The 19,710-nt window shown below is 44.9% G+C and overlaps 1 protein-coding gene across 1 annotated transcript in view; it reads left to right on the forward strand.

The window, feature by feature from the left end:
* LOC128350829 (neprilysin-like) overlaps positions 1-19,710 on the forward strand; it is an 89,765-nt gene that overhangs the window by 46,468 nt on the left and 23,587 nt on the right. The window contains exons 12-16 of the mRNA XM_053309601.1: positions 2,525-2,653; positions 5,104-5,202; positions 7,819-7,899; positions 11,597-11,700; positions 15,189-15,247. Coding sequence (XP_053165576.1) covers positions 2,525-2,653; positions 5,104-5,202; positions 7,819-7,899; positions 11,597-11,700; positions 15,189-15,247 — 472 coding nt within the window. The remainder of the gene's footprint in view (positions 1-2,524; positions 2,654-5,103; positions 5,203-7,818; positions 7,900-11,596; positions 11,701-15,188; positions 15,248-19,710) is intronic.

Here is a 19,710-nt window from a genome sequence, read left to right on the forward strand (position 1 = left end):
ATTCATAAATGATTGTTTAGAACTTTAGACATAAGGTTAAGTGAACTAGCAACTACAACAGAAACTGCATCAGTGATGAAGGAGGTTTCAGGGAAGAACTTTGTCATATCTGCATCTGTGGCATTCTAAATAGCCTTCCACACAATGGGTTGGATCCTAATCATGTGCTCCATAAACAGATGCTCCTTCTGTTCATTTTAATGAGATCTACACTCACAGAAGGGGTGAATGGATGAAGGTTTTGTTTAAGCTCCAGGTTAGGATCCAATCCATTGTGCTGAAGGTTGGGATTGCAGGAAGCATGGATGCAAATTGTGTGCCTAACTGAAGCATCATTATGAAATTGTGGTACCATATTCAATCCATTATAAGAGTTGATCTAAATACTAAGGCAGTAATTCTCAGACTGTGTGCCGGTAACATACTAGGAAGGGAGGAACAAACAAACAAAATTACATAATTAATTAAAGGCTATTGTGCATCAAAAGCTTTTTCACAGTGGAGGCAATGCATTGCATTGGTGTGTGTTTTGGTCTTGAATTGCTTCAGACCAGAGTCACTATATATAGGGCTAGTTTTCAGGGTCATCGTGGTTGGGCACTTGCTAAGACCCACACCCCAGCAAACTCATCAGCCTGCTCCTCTGCACCTCACCTGCCTTCCTCTGGGCCCAGACAGGTGAGCAAAATAATGATGGTGGTTATAAGAGGAGCATCAACAGCATCTGCCACCTTCTTACTTACTGGCTCTGTCCCAGGTAAGTGAGTGAGTGGCAGCAGTGGTAAGGAGGAGGAGGGACAACAGCAGGAGGTGGTGCCTCCCTTCCCAACTTCCCTGGTAGCCCTGCCCACCTCACCACCACTGAAGCTCGCCCGCCCATATTGTTCCCCCATTCCAGTCAGCAGCACAGGCATTGTGGTCAGCTCAGTCACTGCTGGCTCACTCACTGCCTCCCACCATCCTTGTTCCCCAGCTGGAGAGCTGCACTGCTGTGGGCTGCCAACACTCCCCCTTCTTCAAGGCTCACCTCCCTCTGTCTCCCGGACCAAGTAGAGACCAAAGGGGAACAAAAAGGGTCAAAGGCTTGAGCAACTCAATTGGCTCTCCTCCTCTAGTCCCAGCCATGTGATTCCCCCTGCTCAGAACTTGAATGAAGTTACAGAGTGAGGGAACCACCATGGAGACCTGGACTTGTTTTCCTCCGTGCAAAGAAAAGGAAACAGTAAGAAAAGTGTCAGCTAATATAAGTGGCAGAATTGTCCATGCAAAACTTGGTATCTGCAGGTCAGTGAGGAGTACATATGTTACTGAGAATTTCTTCTGAAAATAAAAATTAAAAATATTTCACCACCTAAGCTAGTGACTGTCTTCATGTCCTGAGGTGAATGCCACAAAGTGATGAGGAGCCATGTTGCATATTTCCTGTAGCACCCCTTGTCATTTTCTGATGGATCAGCCCCTGTATGCTGCCATCTCCACAGGGGCAACATCTTTCTGTTTGCAGAATATCTCTGGATTGCCCCATCTGTAATATATTTTTCAAAATCTAAAATATACAGGGGTGTGTGTGTGTGTGTGTGTGTGTGTGTGTGTGTGTACGCATGCACGCACACACCTCTGTAATGGATTCTGAAACAAACGTTGCTTTGGGAAGGAGTGATCTGATATTTGCTAAGCAGACTGTATCACATTTCTCTGCTACAGCCTAGTTCTTCAGTCTAAGTGTCTCACCTAGAGTAGCAAGGTCACTGAAGCAGAGCCTAAGCAGCCCAAGGACACACGCTTACTTGCCTCACAATCCCTGGGAAGGAAACCATGCTTAGTCCTCACAGAGGATTTCTCTAGCTGTAAAGGTCTGCATGCCAAGCTGTGAAACTGATTTGGAGCTCTTTCTGCAGGGGAGATACATGCTATGAATCTGTATGACACCTCTTCCCTTCAAGACAGTTCTTTCATAAATTTCACAGGCCATCCTTGATCTCTTTTGGAGTTTTGCATTTAAGACTAAATCCTGCCCTCTTTATTTCCTGAAAGCATCTGTAAAGTACACTGAGGAGAAAAGGAAGAGCTCATAAAGCAACACTGAATTGTGGAATGTATAAAGTATCATGGGTAGTTCCATCAGATCTGGCAAGACTTTCATCATTTTGATCATTATAAGGTCCTTTTCTACCTAAGATGGATAGGATAAAGCTTTGAATGGATGATGGTTTCACACTGGGTCCCTCTTCTCCCAGAGATGATGGCTGGAACAGATTGCTACCAATGCATATTCCTGTTCTACTGAGGACAGATTTTTTATGCTATTCTAGGTTGTTGGATCAATAAGCACTTCCCGCAAAGAGGAACCTGGGAGAGGGTCACATGTACTCACTTAACCCATGCTCCTCACCAATTACCACTTAACGTCCATAAACAGTAGTAGTAATTCAAAGCACTCCATGAAGATATGATGCCTCTCTAAAGCTCATATGTTTGTCTTGCTGCTGGTGTCCTTAATTTATCTAACATTTATACTCAACAGGTGCTCTATGGCACAACCTCCGACACTGCTGTTTGGCGCCGTTGTGCAAACTACGTTAATGGCAATATGGAGAATGCTGTGGGAAAGCTGTATGTGATGGAAGCATTTTCTGGAAACAGTAAACACACGGTAATGTTCTCAGACCATTAACCGTTTTCATCAGTTCATTCACTCAGATCATGCACTCTAGACAGTTCAACAGAAGCTAGTTTCAGGTTGGAATGGGGAAATCGGATGGCTGCTGGATACCAAAACAGAGACATGTCGTCATGTACTGGGGGGTAGGGGGGTTCCTGCTTCATCCTGGAATGCTAGAAGTAGGAGTACAGGAAGTGTCTCCATTAGGAGCAGGAATGACATGACACAGGGAAATCCCAAACTAGCATTGTTTCTGCCTTGATTGTGAGACCCATCTCGATGATAATGATGGTGATGATGTATGCATTAAGCAGCAGACTGAGGTCATGTCCATATTGAAGTGTTTCATCCTGTCAGGCTGTAGCATCCCATGGTCCACCGAATGAATAAGAAGGCAGCAGCTCAGGAAGGATTAGCAACCATTACATTTTCCCAGAGAAGTCTTAGGATGCCTCTCTGCTGCAGACTTAAACTGATTTAAAAGGTTTTTCTGTCTCTCCACGGATTTGTAATCTGTGCAGTTGAGATTAGGACCTCTAATTCCCAGCAATCCCACCAAACAGCCATCCTCACGATTCTATGGTGGAAGCCATACCTGACATTAAAACCAAGTTGTAGCACTGATTTACTGTTACACTGGCATCGTCATTTTCTTGTGAAGATGTCACATCTGGCACTGGCCTACATTGTAAGCAGGAGAGGAGATGAGCAAAACCATCTTTATACATCTTTCTTCCTATGACTTTTACTGGTAGAAACCATTTTTTTCTATGACTGTCTCGGCGAAACAACCCCAAAACCTTGATAGGTCTCACTGTAACCTTAAGTAGAGTGGGATGGCTCTTGAACGTGGGGAGGGAAACAAACAAACCACTCAGATACCAAAGTGTATCATCTATAACAAGTTAAGGTTTTACTAACTGCATATTTTAAAAAACCATATGAGGAATAGAGTATAAAATAACAAGTGATAAATGCATCCAACCATAACTGATTCATTCCATAACTAACCAAGGTCTTACAGTTCTTCTGATCCTTTCCCCCTCAGCTTTTTCTTTTTCAGTCTCTTTCTGGATCTTTGACTGCTTGGCATGTTTTCTGGCCTGACTTTTATGTCCTAAAACTTGATCACCCCTGTAACCTTTAGCCCATCAAGAGGAAAGTACTGGTTTCTTTTCTTCTTGTCCCCTTGATTTCTATTTTTGGTCTAATTTTAGGTTTCAGTTGTACCCAAATGTTAGGTTTCTCTTTCCTTGGCTGACTTTGTAACCTTTGGCTGAAATTGACCAAGTTTTAAACATGCTTTTTAAAAAACAATGCAACAATTTTCCAAAATAAATACAAACACAGCTAAACATAAAATAGATAAATGTCTATGCCTTCAGTGAATGTCCTTCACAGAATGCATAGAAATGTTTGTTTGTTGCTTGTTTGCTTGCTTTATTTAACACATTTATATACCGCCCCACATAAAATCTCAGGTTGGTTTACAATTTAACAAACAACAACTAAAACCTAAGAATCATATAAAACAGATTAAAATTACCATAAATAAAATTTTAAAACATCAGAAACAAGAAGCCTGATGAAACCGGTGTGTTTTCAAAAGTTGTCTTAAAACAACCAGAAATGGGGAGATTCTGATTTCATGCGGGAGTGTGTTCTAGAGCCTTGGGGCAACTTGAGAGAAGGCCCGGGTTTTAGGTCGCCACTAAGCAAGTTGGTGGCAACTGCAGCTAGATCTCCCCCAGTGATCTTAATAGGCAGCAGGGTTCATGAAGTAGAAGGCACTCTCTTAAATACCTTGGGCCCAAGCCATTCAGGGCTTTGTTGGTAATAACAAAGCATTTGGTACTTTGGTATTTTGCCCGGGAACTAATTGGCAGCCAGTGTCATTCTTTTAAAATAAGAATAATGTGGTCTCTACGGGTGTCCCCAGAGACCAACCTGGCTGCTGCATTCTGCACCAGTTGCAGTTTCTGTACAAAGTTTATTGTGCATAAACTTTGTACAGTTTATGTACAAAGGCAGCCCAATAAAGAGCTCATTGCAGTAGTCAAGCCTGAAAGTTACCAGCATATTCACCATTGTTTTAAGGTCATTTGTCACAAGAAATTGATGCAGCTCTCAAGTTACGTACCTGATCTTTCACGGGAAGTGTAACCTCACCCAGAACAGTCAGATCTAAACCACTTCCTAAGTTCCGGTCTCCCACAATGAGTACCTCCATCTTGTTTAGATTCAAATTCAATTTGTTCTCCACTTGGATCACTTGGAGTGCTTGGTAACATTTTTTGGCAAAAGCTTAACCTTTGGCCATTATCTTTAACCTTAAAAAACCAACAACCAATATTTCATCAGCAGCAAATGGAACATAGCATGCTAGAATGTGACCTATGAATAATCAAAATTATTTAATCTTATTGTACTGTATGTCTCAGGTGCAAGATATGATTACACAGATCCGTGAAGTTTTTATAGGAACACTAGATGATCTCCCTTGGATGGATGCAGAAACCAAAAAGAAAGCAGAAGAAAAGGCAAGTTGTTCCTTTAAACAGAGATTTTATAATTTGGAAGTCAATAAAAGTCTTTTTCTTTCTTTCTCCCAAACCAGAACAGAGCAGCAGAAACTATCCACGAAAAAGAATCATTTGTGAGGGAAACAATTGCAGCATTCTTCACATACCATATGGGCTTATTCATGATGGTCAGCTTTTTATACCTGACAAAAACTAGTCGCTATTTGCAGTAAAAGTGTGAATAATGAAGGACAGCTTGCAGCATTGTGCTCACCTTTGCATGTGCCCAACTATTTTCCCCTGGAAGAGATATAAAGCATCATACTCAGTGAAGAAGCATATTTCTGACTAAGTGGATGAAGGTGGAGGGCCAACTCCATTTTCAGTTAAAAGTTCTTAGGCAAAAGAGTTATGAATTACCTAAAATCACTGAATGCTGCTGACAGTTAGGACGAGGACTGGAAAACTGGTCTTGTCATAGCAAGCATATATTGAAATTATTCTGACGATCAAGCGAAATTGGGCTAGGAGAGCCTAGCCCGATTTAGTTTAGTATTTATTTACAGTCTTTGAACAAATGATACAACACATTTACATTTACAAAAAAGAGAAAATAAAACACACTTTCAGAAAATTTGAAACATTAAATAAAAACACAGGAGAGTGGACTTAGCCTGCTCTCCTCGCAAAACCCCTCATGGCTCTTCTCCTTAATCATGAGAAGAGCCTCCTAGTCTCCTTTGTTAAGCAGGGTCTTCCTTCATTTGCATTTGGAGGAGTGACTACATGTGAGCACTGTAAGACGCTCCCCTTAGGGGATTGAGGCATAGCTCAGTGGAACATCAGCTGCATGCTTGCTTGCAGAAGGTCCCAGGTTCACTTCCTGGCATCTCCAGGTAGGACTGGGAGGGACTCCTGTTTGAAACCTCAGGGAGTCTTAGCCAGTCAGTGTAGAAAATATTGAACTAATCTTGTAGTAGCAAGCATGACTTACCCCTTAGCTAAGCAGGGCCCACCCTGGTTGCATATGAATGGGAGACTAAAAGTGTGAGCACTAAGATATTCCCCTTAGGGGATGGAGCCTCTCTGGGAAGAGCTGATGGTTTCAAGTTCCCTCCCTAGCTTCTCCAAGTTAGGGCTGAGAGAGATTTCAGCCTGCAACCTTGGAGAAGCCGCTGCCAGTCTGTGAATGTCTGACTCGGTATAAGGCAGCTTCCTATGTCCCTAGAATTGCCAACCTTCTAGGATTGGCCTGGAGTCCCCAAAAATCAGCATCCATCTCCAAGTGACTATTGAAAACAATGCTGGATAGTTTAATGGCTTAATATTGTGAAAAATACTAGGGGAAAGTTGGCAGGGGGGATATCTAGGATTAGCTTCATTCAGAGCTGGTAACCACAGACTGTGCTGGGTTAGGTGGACCTTTGTTAATTTAAAGCAGCTTTATAAGTAAACATGATAAAAATAGGAGATCATACTATTGGTTCATCCAGCCCCAGCATTGACTACCCTGACTGGCATCAGATCTCCTTTGATAGATTAGCGCTTACTTTGGAAGCCACAGACACAGCTGGAGCAGACAGAGAGGCGAGTCTCACGATCGGTGAGACTCTCTGGAGGGCGTTCTGCAGGGAGAGCAGGCTTGGTCACATAGTCAGCGGGGCTGTGGGGATCGGGGGCTGTGCGGCCCCCGGTGGTTCATAGGAAGCTGCCATATACTGAGTCAGACCAGGATGCCCTGGGCCGGGAGGCTTGTTTTAGCCTCCCGGCGGGGGTCTCCTCATGTGTTGCCATGGTGTGGAGCCACACTGCGGCAACACACGATCAAAAAGACGGGGTTACTGGAGCGCTCACTACGCTAACCTCGTCTAAGGGGAGGGCTAGTTAAGCAGGTTAACTGCTTTGAAGACACCAGGCTCATCTGGGAGCCCAGTGGTTCTCACACTTGCCAAGAAGTGGGCTAGGCTCCCTTAGCCCGCTTTTTGGCAATCGTGAGAATCGCTTCAGAGTGAAGAAAGGAAGGACTTTGTGTGGCTTTAGCATCAATTATATGAGCAAATACAGGAAGTTGTACTTTTGATATAAATGCTCAGTATTAAAGTTCAGGGTGAGGACTGTCACATCTTCCCTGAGTGAAGATACAGGAGTGAGACTGCTTAGCACCTTCTTGCAGAGATAAGAAGCTCAGACTGCAGCCAATCCCAGGAGAGTTTTTTTATAGGTCCAGCAGGTATCTTAGTGGTTCCCCAAGTCACCTGATTCTTTCTGGGCAGATGGGCTGCAGTATCCATTCCTGCCACTGTTGGGGTATTTGTGTGCACACTGTGGAGCAACAAGGCTCAAATCCACCATTCCTCCCTCTTATGAACTGTCTCAGTGGACTCCAGTGGCTTCTACTGCGGCCTTCATATCAAGGATGTGTCAAAGATGTCTTGATTCTCCCATTGCTCATAGTAAAACTTTTAAAACTGGCATCAGATACAAAGTATCAGTTGCAGAGAAATCTGTCCATTGAATGGGCTTGGTTTGTAACATCTGGAGGAGGAAACAGAAAACCCCTGTGTTTGAGGGCAAATTCAGTCCAACTCTATGATGTTTATATTCACGTTATTTCATTTATTCCACAATTTTTAGGCTGTAGCTATTAGGGAAAGAATCGGTTACCCTGATGAGATCATGACGAATGATACCATGCTCAATGAAGAATACAAAGAAGTAAGTACATATGAAAACATATTTTTAACAAAGATTTTGAAAAGAGTTTAGCCCCAAATAGTAGCATGTACTATTACTATTAATATTGTAAACTGCTTTGGGTGCCTTTGTCAAGGCAGAAAGGAGGTATAAAAAATGTAGTAAATTATTACAGTTGTTGTTGTTGTTGTTACAAGTGAAAAAGCTGATTTTGGGCACACTTCAGCCTCAGAAGAAAAATGCCTCTAAATTCTAATTGCAGGAGAGCAACAGCAGGGGAGAGGGCATGCCCTTGCCTCTTGTGTGTGGGCTTCTCAGGGGCATCTGTTGGGCGACAGTGCAAAACAGGATGCTGGACTGAATGAGCCTTGGGTCTGGTCCAGCAGGGCTGTTCTTATGTTCTTAAGGCACTTTCCCCTCCCAAAGGGCACAGATGGGGCTGCCTCATCGGATTGCAGCCATTTAATCCAAAGTGCATCAGCAATGTTTCCCACCCATCACTAAGTCAAAAACATATAATGAAAGATCAAATATGGAGTATTAGCTCAGCTGCTCATTGTCCCTTTGTACAACTGATCAAGCATTCCTGGGGCTCTTTGTACATCCTTGTCCATAGCCCTAAAGGCTAGCTCATACATGCACATCACCTCAGCCCTCTTCAGACATGCAAAAAAAGGTGGGGGGGGGACTCTGTACTCTCACACTGCATCCTGTGACCACGATGGCAAGCCCCATCCGGGCACTGACACACTAAGAAGCATCACTGTCCCCACATTCTCCACCCTTATGGTGTTTGTCTGAATGCCAAATGCTATAAGTGTGATGGTGGCCATTTCTATGATTGGAAGACTTGGACTTCCCAGCCTTCCAATCACGGAAATAGCCACCATACTTACAATATTTGCTCTTTAGCCAAATGATGTAAGCTTGGAAAGTGTATAGCAGTGTGAAGCTTCTCAGTACGTCACAGCTGGGACAGGACTTGCGAACACGTCTTTGGCATGTCTGCAGATGTCTCCAGTATCTCATCATTCAAGGACTCACAGGTGAATGTGGGAACTGATTCCATCAAAGAGCGCTGTGTACCTGATGTTAACAATTATCTGGAATTTTAGAATTCTGCCATTTTTGTAACAGAGCATTTTAATTGATGTTCTGTCACTATATTATTATGGTCTATTGCAAAAGCAAATAACAATGAACTGATTCTAATAGGAAAACTCGCGTTTATGCTGATAAAAAACTGTTTAGCTATACCATTTCCCTTCACTCAAAGCATTTGCACATAGGGCACCGCATTTCATAAAAATATGGAGCTCACTGTTTTTATCAGCCTATCTCTAAATAATTTTTACTGTTCCCTTCACATGGGCACTCAGAAGTTGGATTTCTGGTTGTAAATCCATATAAAATAAGGTTGTTCTCACAACTGCTACAGGGGCAGGGAGGGCGGGCAGGGGGGAAGGCAGGGTTGAACCTACCTCCCCCACCCCCAGATGATTGGTTGTCCTTTGTGTGGCATGTGGCTCGGTTGGAATGCGGCTCAGGCAGCGATTGGTTGTCCTCTGTGAGGTGTGCGGCTCATGTGCTCACATGATCTGCACTGCTCTGAGCAGCATGGAACTCTGGAGGCCAGGAAAATGAAACCCAGCCTCCAGGTATCCCTAAATGGACCACACAAGGAGTGTGGTGCATTGAGGGATTTCCCCTCAAGCCAGGCACTCTAGACACCTGACTCTGTGTCTGCTCAGGCTGTGTGCAGCCCGAGCATAGACACAACCCCGTACCTGAGTAAAAGGATGCACTCACACCCTTTTACCCAGGTGAAAGGGCAGGTTAAAATCCTAGGCTACTCAAGAAGGCAGCACCTCAATCCCGGTGCTTCACACGAGCAGCTCTAACTAGGTAGGGCTACCCAAGCCTGGGTAGGACTGCGCATGTGAACAGCCTCATTAAGTAACATCAAACTATGACTGGTATAGTTGGACATTCCAGTAGTAGCTTTAGTTGTCAGCTAAAGGTAAAGTGTGCCGTCGAGTCAGTTTCGATTCCTGGCGCCCACAGAACCCTGTGGTTGTCTTTGGTAGAATACAGGAGGGGGGTTACCATTGCCTCCTCCCACGCAGTATGAGATGATGCCTTTCAGCATCTTCCTATATTGCTGCTGCCCGATATAGGCCTTTCCTATAGTATGGGAAACATACCAGCGGGGATTCGAATCAGCAACCACTGGCTCGATAATCAAGTCATTTCCCCGCTGTGCCCTTAGGTGGCTTAGTTGTAAGCTACTGCTGTGGAAAAAAGGCCTTAATAATTGGTTCCCGGTATAAATCAAGGAATATAAATAGAATGAGAGATAAATGCACATGTTAAGGAATTTTCCAGTAAACTGAAGTAATTACCTGATATTTACAGATTTGTCAGATAGCTTAATAACAAATGTGGTCGATCAGCAGGTCAACAGGGTACTTCTCTCCTTAGAATATTATGAGGATTACTTTGAAGATTACATAAACCACCTTGACCTTAGGTAGAAAATGCTGTCGAAGTGCCAAGTGTTCCGAGCATTATCGGTACATTTGCACGCAAGTGCTAGACTGCTGACATTCATGGCTAGGTGAGCTGAAAGCTACTCATCCAGTCTCAGGGCTCAGCACTCTCATTCTACTGGGCTGAGAGAGGGGGAAGATTTTGCAGTATTTTTGTTTCTTCCCCACATAATTCCTCAAAGACCTCTAACTTTCTACTTTAATAAGGAGCTCAGTTTATGGAATTCCATGCTCAAGCCAGAATTTTTTTAAAAAAAATGTCAATCCTTCCTTTCCTCCAAGGAGTGCAAAACAGTACCTATCAGGCCATCCACTTTTATCCTAATAGCCCCCTGCCCCTGATATGGTAGGCTAGACTGGCGGGGGGAGGATATGCCTAAGGCTACTCTGTAATCTTCAGGAACTATGAGTTGGGATATGAACTGAGGCCTTCCCAAGTCAAGTCCAGTGCTCTAGCCCAGGAGTTCTCAAACTTGGGTCTAGGGGTGTGCACTGAACCGGCTGGTCTGGTTCAGTTTCAGTCCGAACTGGACTCAAATTGGACTGGGCCAGGTCAGTCCAGAACCCACTTGAACTCTGCCCAATCCAGTCCATGGGGGTTTGTGAGGGTTTTTTAAATTTTTGTTTTACACGTACCCCCTCTGGGGGAGTTGTCTGAGGTGGCAGGGGCATCAACAGAAGTACCCACTTCCCCCCGCTGGCCTCCCTTATTTAAGAAATTGGCAGTTTGTCCACTCTTTGGCCTTTCCCCCTCGGCATGGTGGCCATTTTGGAGGCTGCCATACCTGCGCAATGGGCCTCTGCGGACAACTCTGCCAGAGGGGGTAACTGTTGACTTCTTAAATAAGGGAGGCCAGCAGGGGGAGGGGGGACCTCCATGAACTCCCCGCCACCTCGGACAACTCCCCCAGAGGGGGTAAGTGTAAACAATTTAAAACAAAAAACAAAAAACTTGCAAACCCCGGGGGGGGGGCAGGGTTCCGTCTGGGTTCAGACCAAACAGTCACACCAAATTGGTTCAACATCGAACATGTTTGATATCAAACCTGTTTGCACATCCCTTCTTGGGTCTGCAGATTATGTTGGACAACTACTCCCATCATCCCCAGCCACAATGGCCTTCAGCTCACTCTCGCAAATGACACAGCCATCTCTCTTTCTCTTTAAAGCTGAATTACAAAGAAGATGAATATTTTGAGAACCTTATTCAGAACTTAAAGTTTAACCAGAAAGAAAGACTGAAGAAGCTTCGAGAAAAGGTGGACAAGGAAGAGTACGTACTTGTTCAATCTGTCAATATAATGCTCTGCTTCAAAAGACCCTTGTGAAAAACTTCCTGGTGGTGTTAAAGCAAAGTTGGGTGTTTCTGTGTCTTGCATTCCATTTCTGGTAATACAGCAAGCATGAAAGGAAAGGTCTTATTTTTTCCTTATGCTGTGGTACTGTTCTTATTAAATAACTAGAATGGAAACTTCTTTGAGGCCAGGCAGACATACTCCTAACTGTGCTTAAGAAATTATGAGTGAGTCACAGGATCATCCAACCCATCTCCTTTTGGGATCAAATTTACTCTGCTTTCTCCCTCAGGCCTTAACTGAAGCCAAGCAGCAGCGACCTTAACTATGGTTAAGGCTTAACTATGGTTAACCAGGATTTTGGTTAACTATGGTTAACCATAGTTATGGTTAACTATGGTTAACCAGGATTTGGGCCCACTCCCAGGCTCTTGACCCTGATTAACACTAACCCCATTTACATGATCAAAAGCTGGTTAGGAGGAGCTTCCAGCAAGGATTCCAGACCAACGTGTGCTCCTGAGAACTGGCTATGTGTCGGCAAAAAGTGATTGTGTGCTTGTTGCCATCTGGGTAGGACAGTTAGGGATATCCTTTTAAAATGCTAGGTAAATGATGTTGATTGGCCACCACCGTCTTACACAGATGATGACTAGCACATGATCACTTTAAAAACCATTCAAAAAATAGAGTGACATAAGAAGTATATGATTCTTTCCGCATTTCCCACCTTTAGGCTCTGGGCAATTAACATGTGAATGCCCTGTAGAGATCACATTACTCCTATTTTAAAAGAACAACACTAGCTGCCAATTAGTTTCCAGGCAAAATACAAAGTGCAGGTTATTACCAAAAAGACCTGAACAGCTTGGGCCCAGGGTATTTAAGAGAGCACCTTCTTCTTCATGAACCCAGCCACCTATTAAGATCATTGGGGGAGGTCTGGTTGCGGTTGCCACCAGCTCCCTTGGTGGCGACCAAAAATCGAGCCTTCTCTAGAGTTGTCCTGAGGCTCTGGAACACACTCCCAAATGAAATCGGAATTGCCCCATCTCTGCTTGTTTTTAAATGACTTTTTAAAACACACCTGTTTCATCGGGTTTTTAGTTTATGATGTTTATATCCTGCTCTTCCTTCAAGGAGCGCAGAGCAGTGTACATGGTTATGTTTTTCCTCCCAACAACCCTGTGAGGTAGGTTAGGCTGAGAGATATGTGACTGGCCCAGAGTCACCCAGTGAGTTTCATAGCTGAATTGGGATTTGCACTCAGGTCTCCCTGGTCCCAGATATTTTATATGGGGCGGTACATAAATGTGTTAAATAAATTAAAAATAATAATAATAAAATTTTAGGCAGATCATAATCTGGGTTTAGAATTCCCATAGTATCGGCACACATTTCTTCCATTTAAACAGGTTTCCTAAATGTTTTATTTAATGGACCTTTAATGTGTTGCCATCCAACATATATATGAGACCTCCTTCCAAAAATGTTCAGTAACTTCATATGGTAAAAAATTCAGCAGCTAGAGTTTTTAACATGGTTAGCTGCTGCCAGTCTGTGTGTAGACAATGGGGCTATTCTGACGATCTGCAAAAATCGGGCTAGGATTTTTGTAGATCATCAGAACCATCAGGCTCGGCTGCAAACCCAGTGGTTCTAGAGCGGGTAACCCGCTCAAGAACCCCTGCCCCCAAACCAGGTTTGCGGAGCGAGTGCTCTGCAAACCTGGTTTTCTGGATCGTGAGTAGCCGCAGCGTGGCTTCGCACCGCACCTACTCACAAGTAGACCCCCAGAGCAGAGCAGGCAATAGTGTGGGCGGCCAATCCAGCCACCCAGGGCTCTCCCCACAGTGTGGGAAAAAGCGGGTCTCATGGATCGTGAGCAAAAATGGCTCAGGGCAGTTTACACAGAGAAATAATAAATAAATGAGATGGATCCCTGTCCCCAAAGGGCTCACAATCTAAAAAGAAACATAAGACAGACACCAGCAACAGTCACTGGAGGTACTGTTACTCTCCCCCTGCCAGTAAAGGGAATCACCACGTTAAAAGGTGCCTCTTTGCCAAGTTAACAGGGGTAATATCCTATCATGATGCGGTTATATAAATCTATGGTGCACCACATCTAGAGTGCTTTGTAGAATTCTGATTGCCCCAGTATTCTTTTAAAAAGATATTGTAGTAGGGATGTGTGGACCAGCTCAAGGTTGAGCCAGTCCGAGCTGAACCCCCCAGGACAGCTCAGAGCTGGTTTGCAGGTTCCAAGGTTATATATATATACTCACTGCTCGGTCCAGGGGTGCTGCCGCAGAACAGTATCTGCCATTACCCTCTCCCCTGCCAGCCTTCCTCCATTCTTCAGTTTCGGGCCATTTTGGAACCTTTCCATCCCTAACTGCTGCTGGTGGCCATTTTAGAGGCTGCCTCACATGCACCCTGGCCTCCAGGCCATGCAAATGGCCAGGGCACATGTGTGGTGACCTCCACAGTGGCTGCCCCCACTGGAAGAAGGGTAGAATGGCCCGAAAATGGGCCAAAGTGACTCTTTGAAGAGCGAGGGAAGGCCGGAAGGGGTAGGGGGAGATGGCAGAGACACACATCCCTGTGGCCCTGGCAGCATTCCCAGACCCAGCAGTGAGTTCTAAAAAGAAATCTTTTTAGAACAGATTAGACCATGGTTCTAAACTGGTTCCCCAGATGATGTTGGACTACATCTCCCATCTTCCCCAGACACAAAGTCCAAAGGGCATTGTGGCTGGGGATGATGGAACTGCAGTCCAGCAACATCTGGGGAACCAGGTTTGAGAACTTTTGGTTTAGACAAATGTATGAAAACTAGGTCTTTGAGTCACTACCAGCTATGGCAGCTAAAGAACACCCTTCATATTTGGACGGAGGCAGTATACCGCTGGTTACTTATTCTGGGAGCAAGCAATGGGGGATGGTTAACCTAATCTTGCTGCTCTTCTACACTCCTGGAAAAGAGAAAACAGTTTTGCTGGACTAGATCACCCATTGGTCTTATCCATCCTAAATAGTTCTTATATTCCCAGGGTTTTTCTAAAATGAGATGCCAGGATGATGTAGCCATGTGCTTGTTCTCAAAACAAATCTCAGAGAGGAAGACTGATGTAATATAAAAACAGTGCTCATTGTACAGCCTTCACTTATACTGCCAGCCCATCTTCACTACTGAACTGATAGACAAGTATGCTGGTGAACAGAATGCTGGTTCAAATGAGTAGTCTTGTAATAGAATGGGATACTACCCTTGTGTGCTCTTGCATAGCACACATTCATTTCAAGGAGGCTTGTGCTCAAGACCTTTCCATGAAGTAGATCCCTGACATGGGAAACTGGTGACTTTCCCCATCCAGATTAGAAGAATTCAAAGCCATTCTAAATTTCTCCTCCCACTGATTTTGTCATTAACCCTTCCATCTGTCTCTCACATTCTCCATAGGTGGATAAGTGGAGCAGCTGTAGTCAATGCCTTTTATTCAGCAAGCAGGAATCAAATTGGTAAGTTGGGCCTCTCTTAGAAGCGAGGTGTAACACTAAACCATGGTTTAGCACTACATGAATAAGCTTAGGGGAGTTGCAGGCTTCTGTGTTCCCCTCCCCTCCCCTCCTGTCTTGCACAAGAGGGCTGAAGAATGAAAAGCTTATGTGCTCATTGAAGAACAAACCACAGCTTTCTTTTACATATGTTAACTTAGGACAAGCCAGGTTACCAAATCAGAATCAAACTGTACTTTAATATCCTGGCTTCTTCTAATGCTGATTAGTTAACAAACTGCAGTTCCCATAATTTGCATGTCACACAGAACTATGGTTTGTTCTAAAATGAAAGCAAAATATTTCACTCTTCTTTTGTTTATGAGAAGTGAGGGAGGAGGGAGCTCATGAGCCCATGGTTCCTTAGGCTCATCCACGTAGTAATAAATCATGGTTTAGCATTACATCTGAACCAGCTCTGTCAACTGGGTGAGGAAGTGGACTTTTGATTCTATTGTGTTTCCTCACCCACCACTCTGGCCAGGTTCACACATAGTGAGGAACCTGAGATATTCCCCCAGCCCAAGATATGGAGGGAACTTGAAGTTGGCAATGCAGACTGTCACATACCTTTGTGTGTTGGAAGTAGCCAAGTTGAATCAGAGGTATGCCCCCTGTCCCTGCCTCCCAGGGAGGCCCTGGATGCTATCCCAGGCTGCCTTGTACTGTGCTTCAGCTGGTAAGCCTTTCCTGCATCAGCTACCTTGCAGCGATTGGCCTTTATTTCAAAAGGGGCTGGCTTACCTGGAATAAACCAGAGGCTCATGAAGAGCATGGGTTCAAGCATATCGCACACCTCAGGTCAAGCAGCATTTGGTTTAGTAAGACAACTTCAAATCTTGGTTACACTGAACCTCAGGTTCCTGTTTTAGTGTGGGTTGAGACAATCAAGGACAAGTCAGTTACTGACTCAACTAGTAGGGGTGTGCACGGAACCGCCAAACTGTGGTCCAGCACTGGGGTGGGGGTTGCTTTAAGAGCAGGGGGAGGGTTTACTTACCCCTCCCACCGCTTTCCAGCTCTGGTGCCCATAATTTTAGTAGTAATTGGGGCGGCAGGATACCTCCCTGCTGCCCCTTCCCCCCTTTCGCTATGAAAAGCTCCCAGGAGTCCTCTACGTCTTCACGTCTCTGTGGCGTGCACGTGCGCGCAGAGGACTCCTACGAGCTTTTCATAGCGAAAGGGGGAAGGGGCGTCAGGGAGGTATCCTGCCGCCCCAATTACTACTAAAATTATGGGCGCCAGAGCAGGAAAGTAGCGGGAGGGGTAAGTAAACCCTCTCCCTGCTCTTAAAGCAACCCTCCCACCTGAACCGAACCGGCCAGGTCCGGACCGGTCCGGATGACTTTAGAATGGCCTCCGGACCGGTCCGGGCACATCCCTATCGACTAGTAGGTTCCATGTTATGTGTGAGTCCGCCCTTTTCCTGCTCAGCATCTTAATACTGAATTATCCCATTTATTGTACCTTCCCATTTTGATACTTCACATTCTTGATCTGCAGCAGGAAGTCTTGCTATATCCTTGTGTGGTGTCTTAAAATCTTTTTCTTATTTGCGGTTTCCTTGATTTCTGCTCCTGTGATATAAGCCAAATGTTTTTAGTATGATTCTCCTTTTGAAAAGAAAGCATCTCTTCCATTCTGATTGCCTTTGAAAAATGTGAAAATATCGACCTGACAGACTCCACACATCAAAAAATAAGTGGGAGACAGAAAGGGTGATGCAGTTCACAAAAGCGTGGTCTTTTATCCAAGACGAACTAATCCAGAGTGGATCCCAGAATGTTTTTTTGTTCTCCAGTTTTGACACTGGATATAGATCAGAATTGCTACTGAACACTTTGGAAGAGTAGAAAAACCCTAATTTTAAAGTAGCCTCCTTAACAACCCCCTAATAAGCATATTGATTGAAAAATACTTTGGATGAGGAGGAATACTAGTAAACTAGCTGGGCTGGGCACAGAGCATCTGTACCTCCGGCTGGCCCACCCACCACCGCTGCCTGTCCCCCCCCCTCGACATGCCCAGCTTTCTGGCCGGCTGGCCCACTTCTTCTCCCCCCCCAGCCCACTTCTGTCCCCCCCCCACTTTCTGGATGGCGGGCCAGCTGGAAAGCCGGCCTTCTACCTCCTCCCACCCACCCACCTACTCCAGGCAGTGGCAGCCTCCTCCCGTCGGCCGGGCTGGCCCACCTCCACCACTCCCTCCTCTTTCTCCTCGCGCCCAGGCCAACCCACTGCTGCCTCCTCCTACTCTTCCTCCTCATCCAGTGGCCGGGCTGGCTCACTGCCACTGCCTCCTCTTCCTCCTGGTGGCCAGGCTGGCCCGCAGCCACCTCCTGCTCCCCGCTGTTTACTCCCCCGTCCCATCCCCATTGCTATCCAGGCAGCTGCTCGCAAACTCTCGCAAGAGCTGCCACACATGGGATTAGTGGCGGGTATCTTTAAGATAATTAAATATATAGATAAGGGTGCCCATGGACTGATTTAGGTGGTCCAGTCTGAATTAAAACTGAATTCAGACTAAACCATGGGTCTGTGAACTGGCTTGAGGGTTTAAAGGCCAGTGAGGGTGGTGCCAGGGAGGGGGGGTGAGAAGCACCTTTAAAAGTAATTTAGTAGGTCCTTACCAGTGATACCACTGCTCCAGACATCTTCCAGGTGTGGCAGCAGGGAACTGGCACTCACCTGCCTCCCGTGAATGCGTGGAGGGAGTGCATGGGGGGCGGATGCTGCTGCACCTGGAAGCTGCCTGGAGCGGCAGCCCCCTTTTGTGAAGGGCATTCTGGTTCACAGTTGAACCACTTGAACCGCCCCAGTTCACAGCAGACCAGTTTTATTTATTTATTTATCAAATTTGTACACCGCCCCAAACTTTCATCTCTGGGCGGTTAACAATAGCATAAAACAAATTAAAAACATGTACAAAAACTAAACACAATTTAAAAATTTAAAAATAAACCAGAAATTAAAACCTAAACATTTAAGAAGCTGAGAAAGCTTGGGCGAAAAGATGGGTTTTCAAGTGTTTTTTGAAAATTACCAGAGATGGAGAGGATCATATCTCAGCAGGGAGCGCATTCCACAATCTCGGGGCAGCGACCGAGAAGGCCCATCTCTGTGTAGCCAGCTAACGAGTTGGCGGTAACTGGAAACGGACCTCCTCAGATGACCTCAATGACCTCAATGGGCGGTGGGGCTCGTAGTGAAGAAGACGCTCTCTTAGATACCCAGGGCCTAAGCCGTTTAGGGCTTTGTAAGTTATAACTAGCACTTTGTATTTTGTCTGGTAATCTATTAGCAGCCAGTGTAGCTCCATCAGTAAAAGAGTAATGTGGTCTCTCTGAGATGACCCAGAGACCAACCTGGCTGCCACATTCTGAATCAGCTGGATTTTCCAGACTACGTACAAAGGCAACCCCACATAGAGCACATTACAGAAGTCGAGTCTGAAGGTTACCAACAGATGTACCACTGTTTTGAGGTCATTGATCTCGAGAAACGGGCGCAGCTGGCGTATTGGCCGAAGCTGATAGAAAGCACCCCTGGCCACCATCTCAACCTGAGAAACAAGGGAGAGGTGTGAATCCAGAAGTACTCCCAGACTGTGAACCTGTTCCTTTTGGGGAAGTGTGACCCCATCTAGAACAGGTAGATAAAAATCATCTCTAGAGTTCTGACCCCGCACAATAAGTACCTCCGTCTTATCTGGATTCAGCTTCAGTTTATTCTCCCTCATCCAGTCCATTACTGCTTCCAGGCAGGCATTTAGGGAGGATATGCCAACTCCTGAAGAAGTTGACATGCAGAAGTAGATCTGTGTGTCATTAGCATACTGGTAACACCCAGCTCCAAATTCTCTGATGATCTCTCCCAGCAGCTTCATGTAGATGTTAAAAAGCATTGGAGAGCATACAGAGCCTTGGGGGACACCATACTTAGGCTCAGATTTCAAAGAGCCTCTTGCTTATTTCGAACCAGTTCAGATCCAACTGGTTCTTGCACAGCCCTACTAGTAAACAGTAGGTTGCAAGTGGGATTGTAAATGTTTTGTTCCCTCAGAAGAGACAATATAAATGCTCTCTACACCCCTGTTCCCAAGCACTTCTTTTTAACAGATCCACTGAGTCTTTAACTTTGTTTTGTAGCATTAATAATCATAATTTGGTATAGCCATTTGCACTTACATTGCCAGCTAAGCAAGAAGCAAGCCATGTGGATTTTTTAAAAGTACTTATTTATTTATTTATTCAGTTTTTATTCTGCCTTTCATTACTACTACTACTACTACTACTACTACTACTATTTATATACTGCTTTTCAACCAAAGTTCCCAAAGCAGTTTACAGATAGATAGATAGATAGATAGATAGATAGATAGATAGAATGGCTCCCTGTCCCCAAAGGGCTCACAATCTAAACAAGAAA

This window comes from Hemicordylus capensis, chromosome 3 (genome assembly GCF_027244095.1).
Source record: "Hemicordylus capensis ecotype Gifberg chromosome 3, rHemCap1.1.pri, whole genome shotgun sequence".
In the NCBI taxonomy this organism is placed as follows: Eukaryota; Metazoa; Chordata; class Lepidosauria; order Squamata; family Cordylidae; genus Hemicordylus; species Hemicordylus capensis.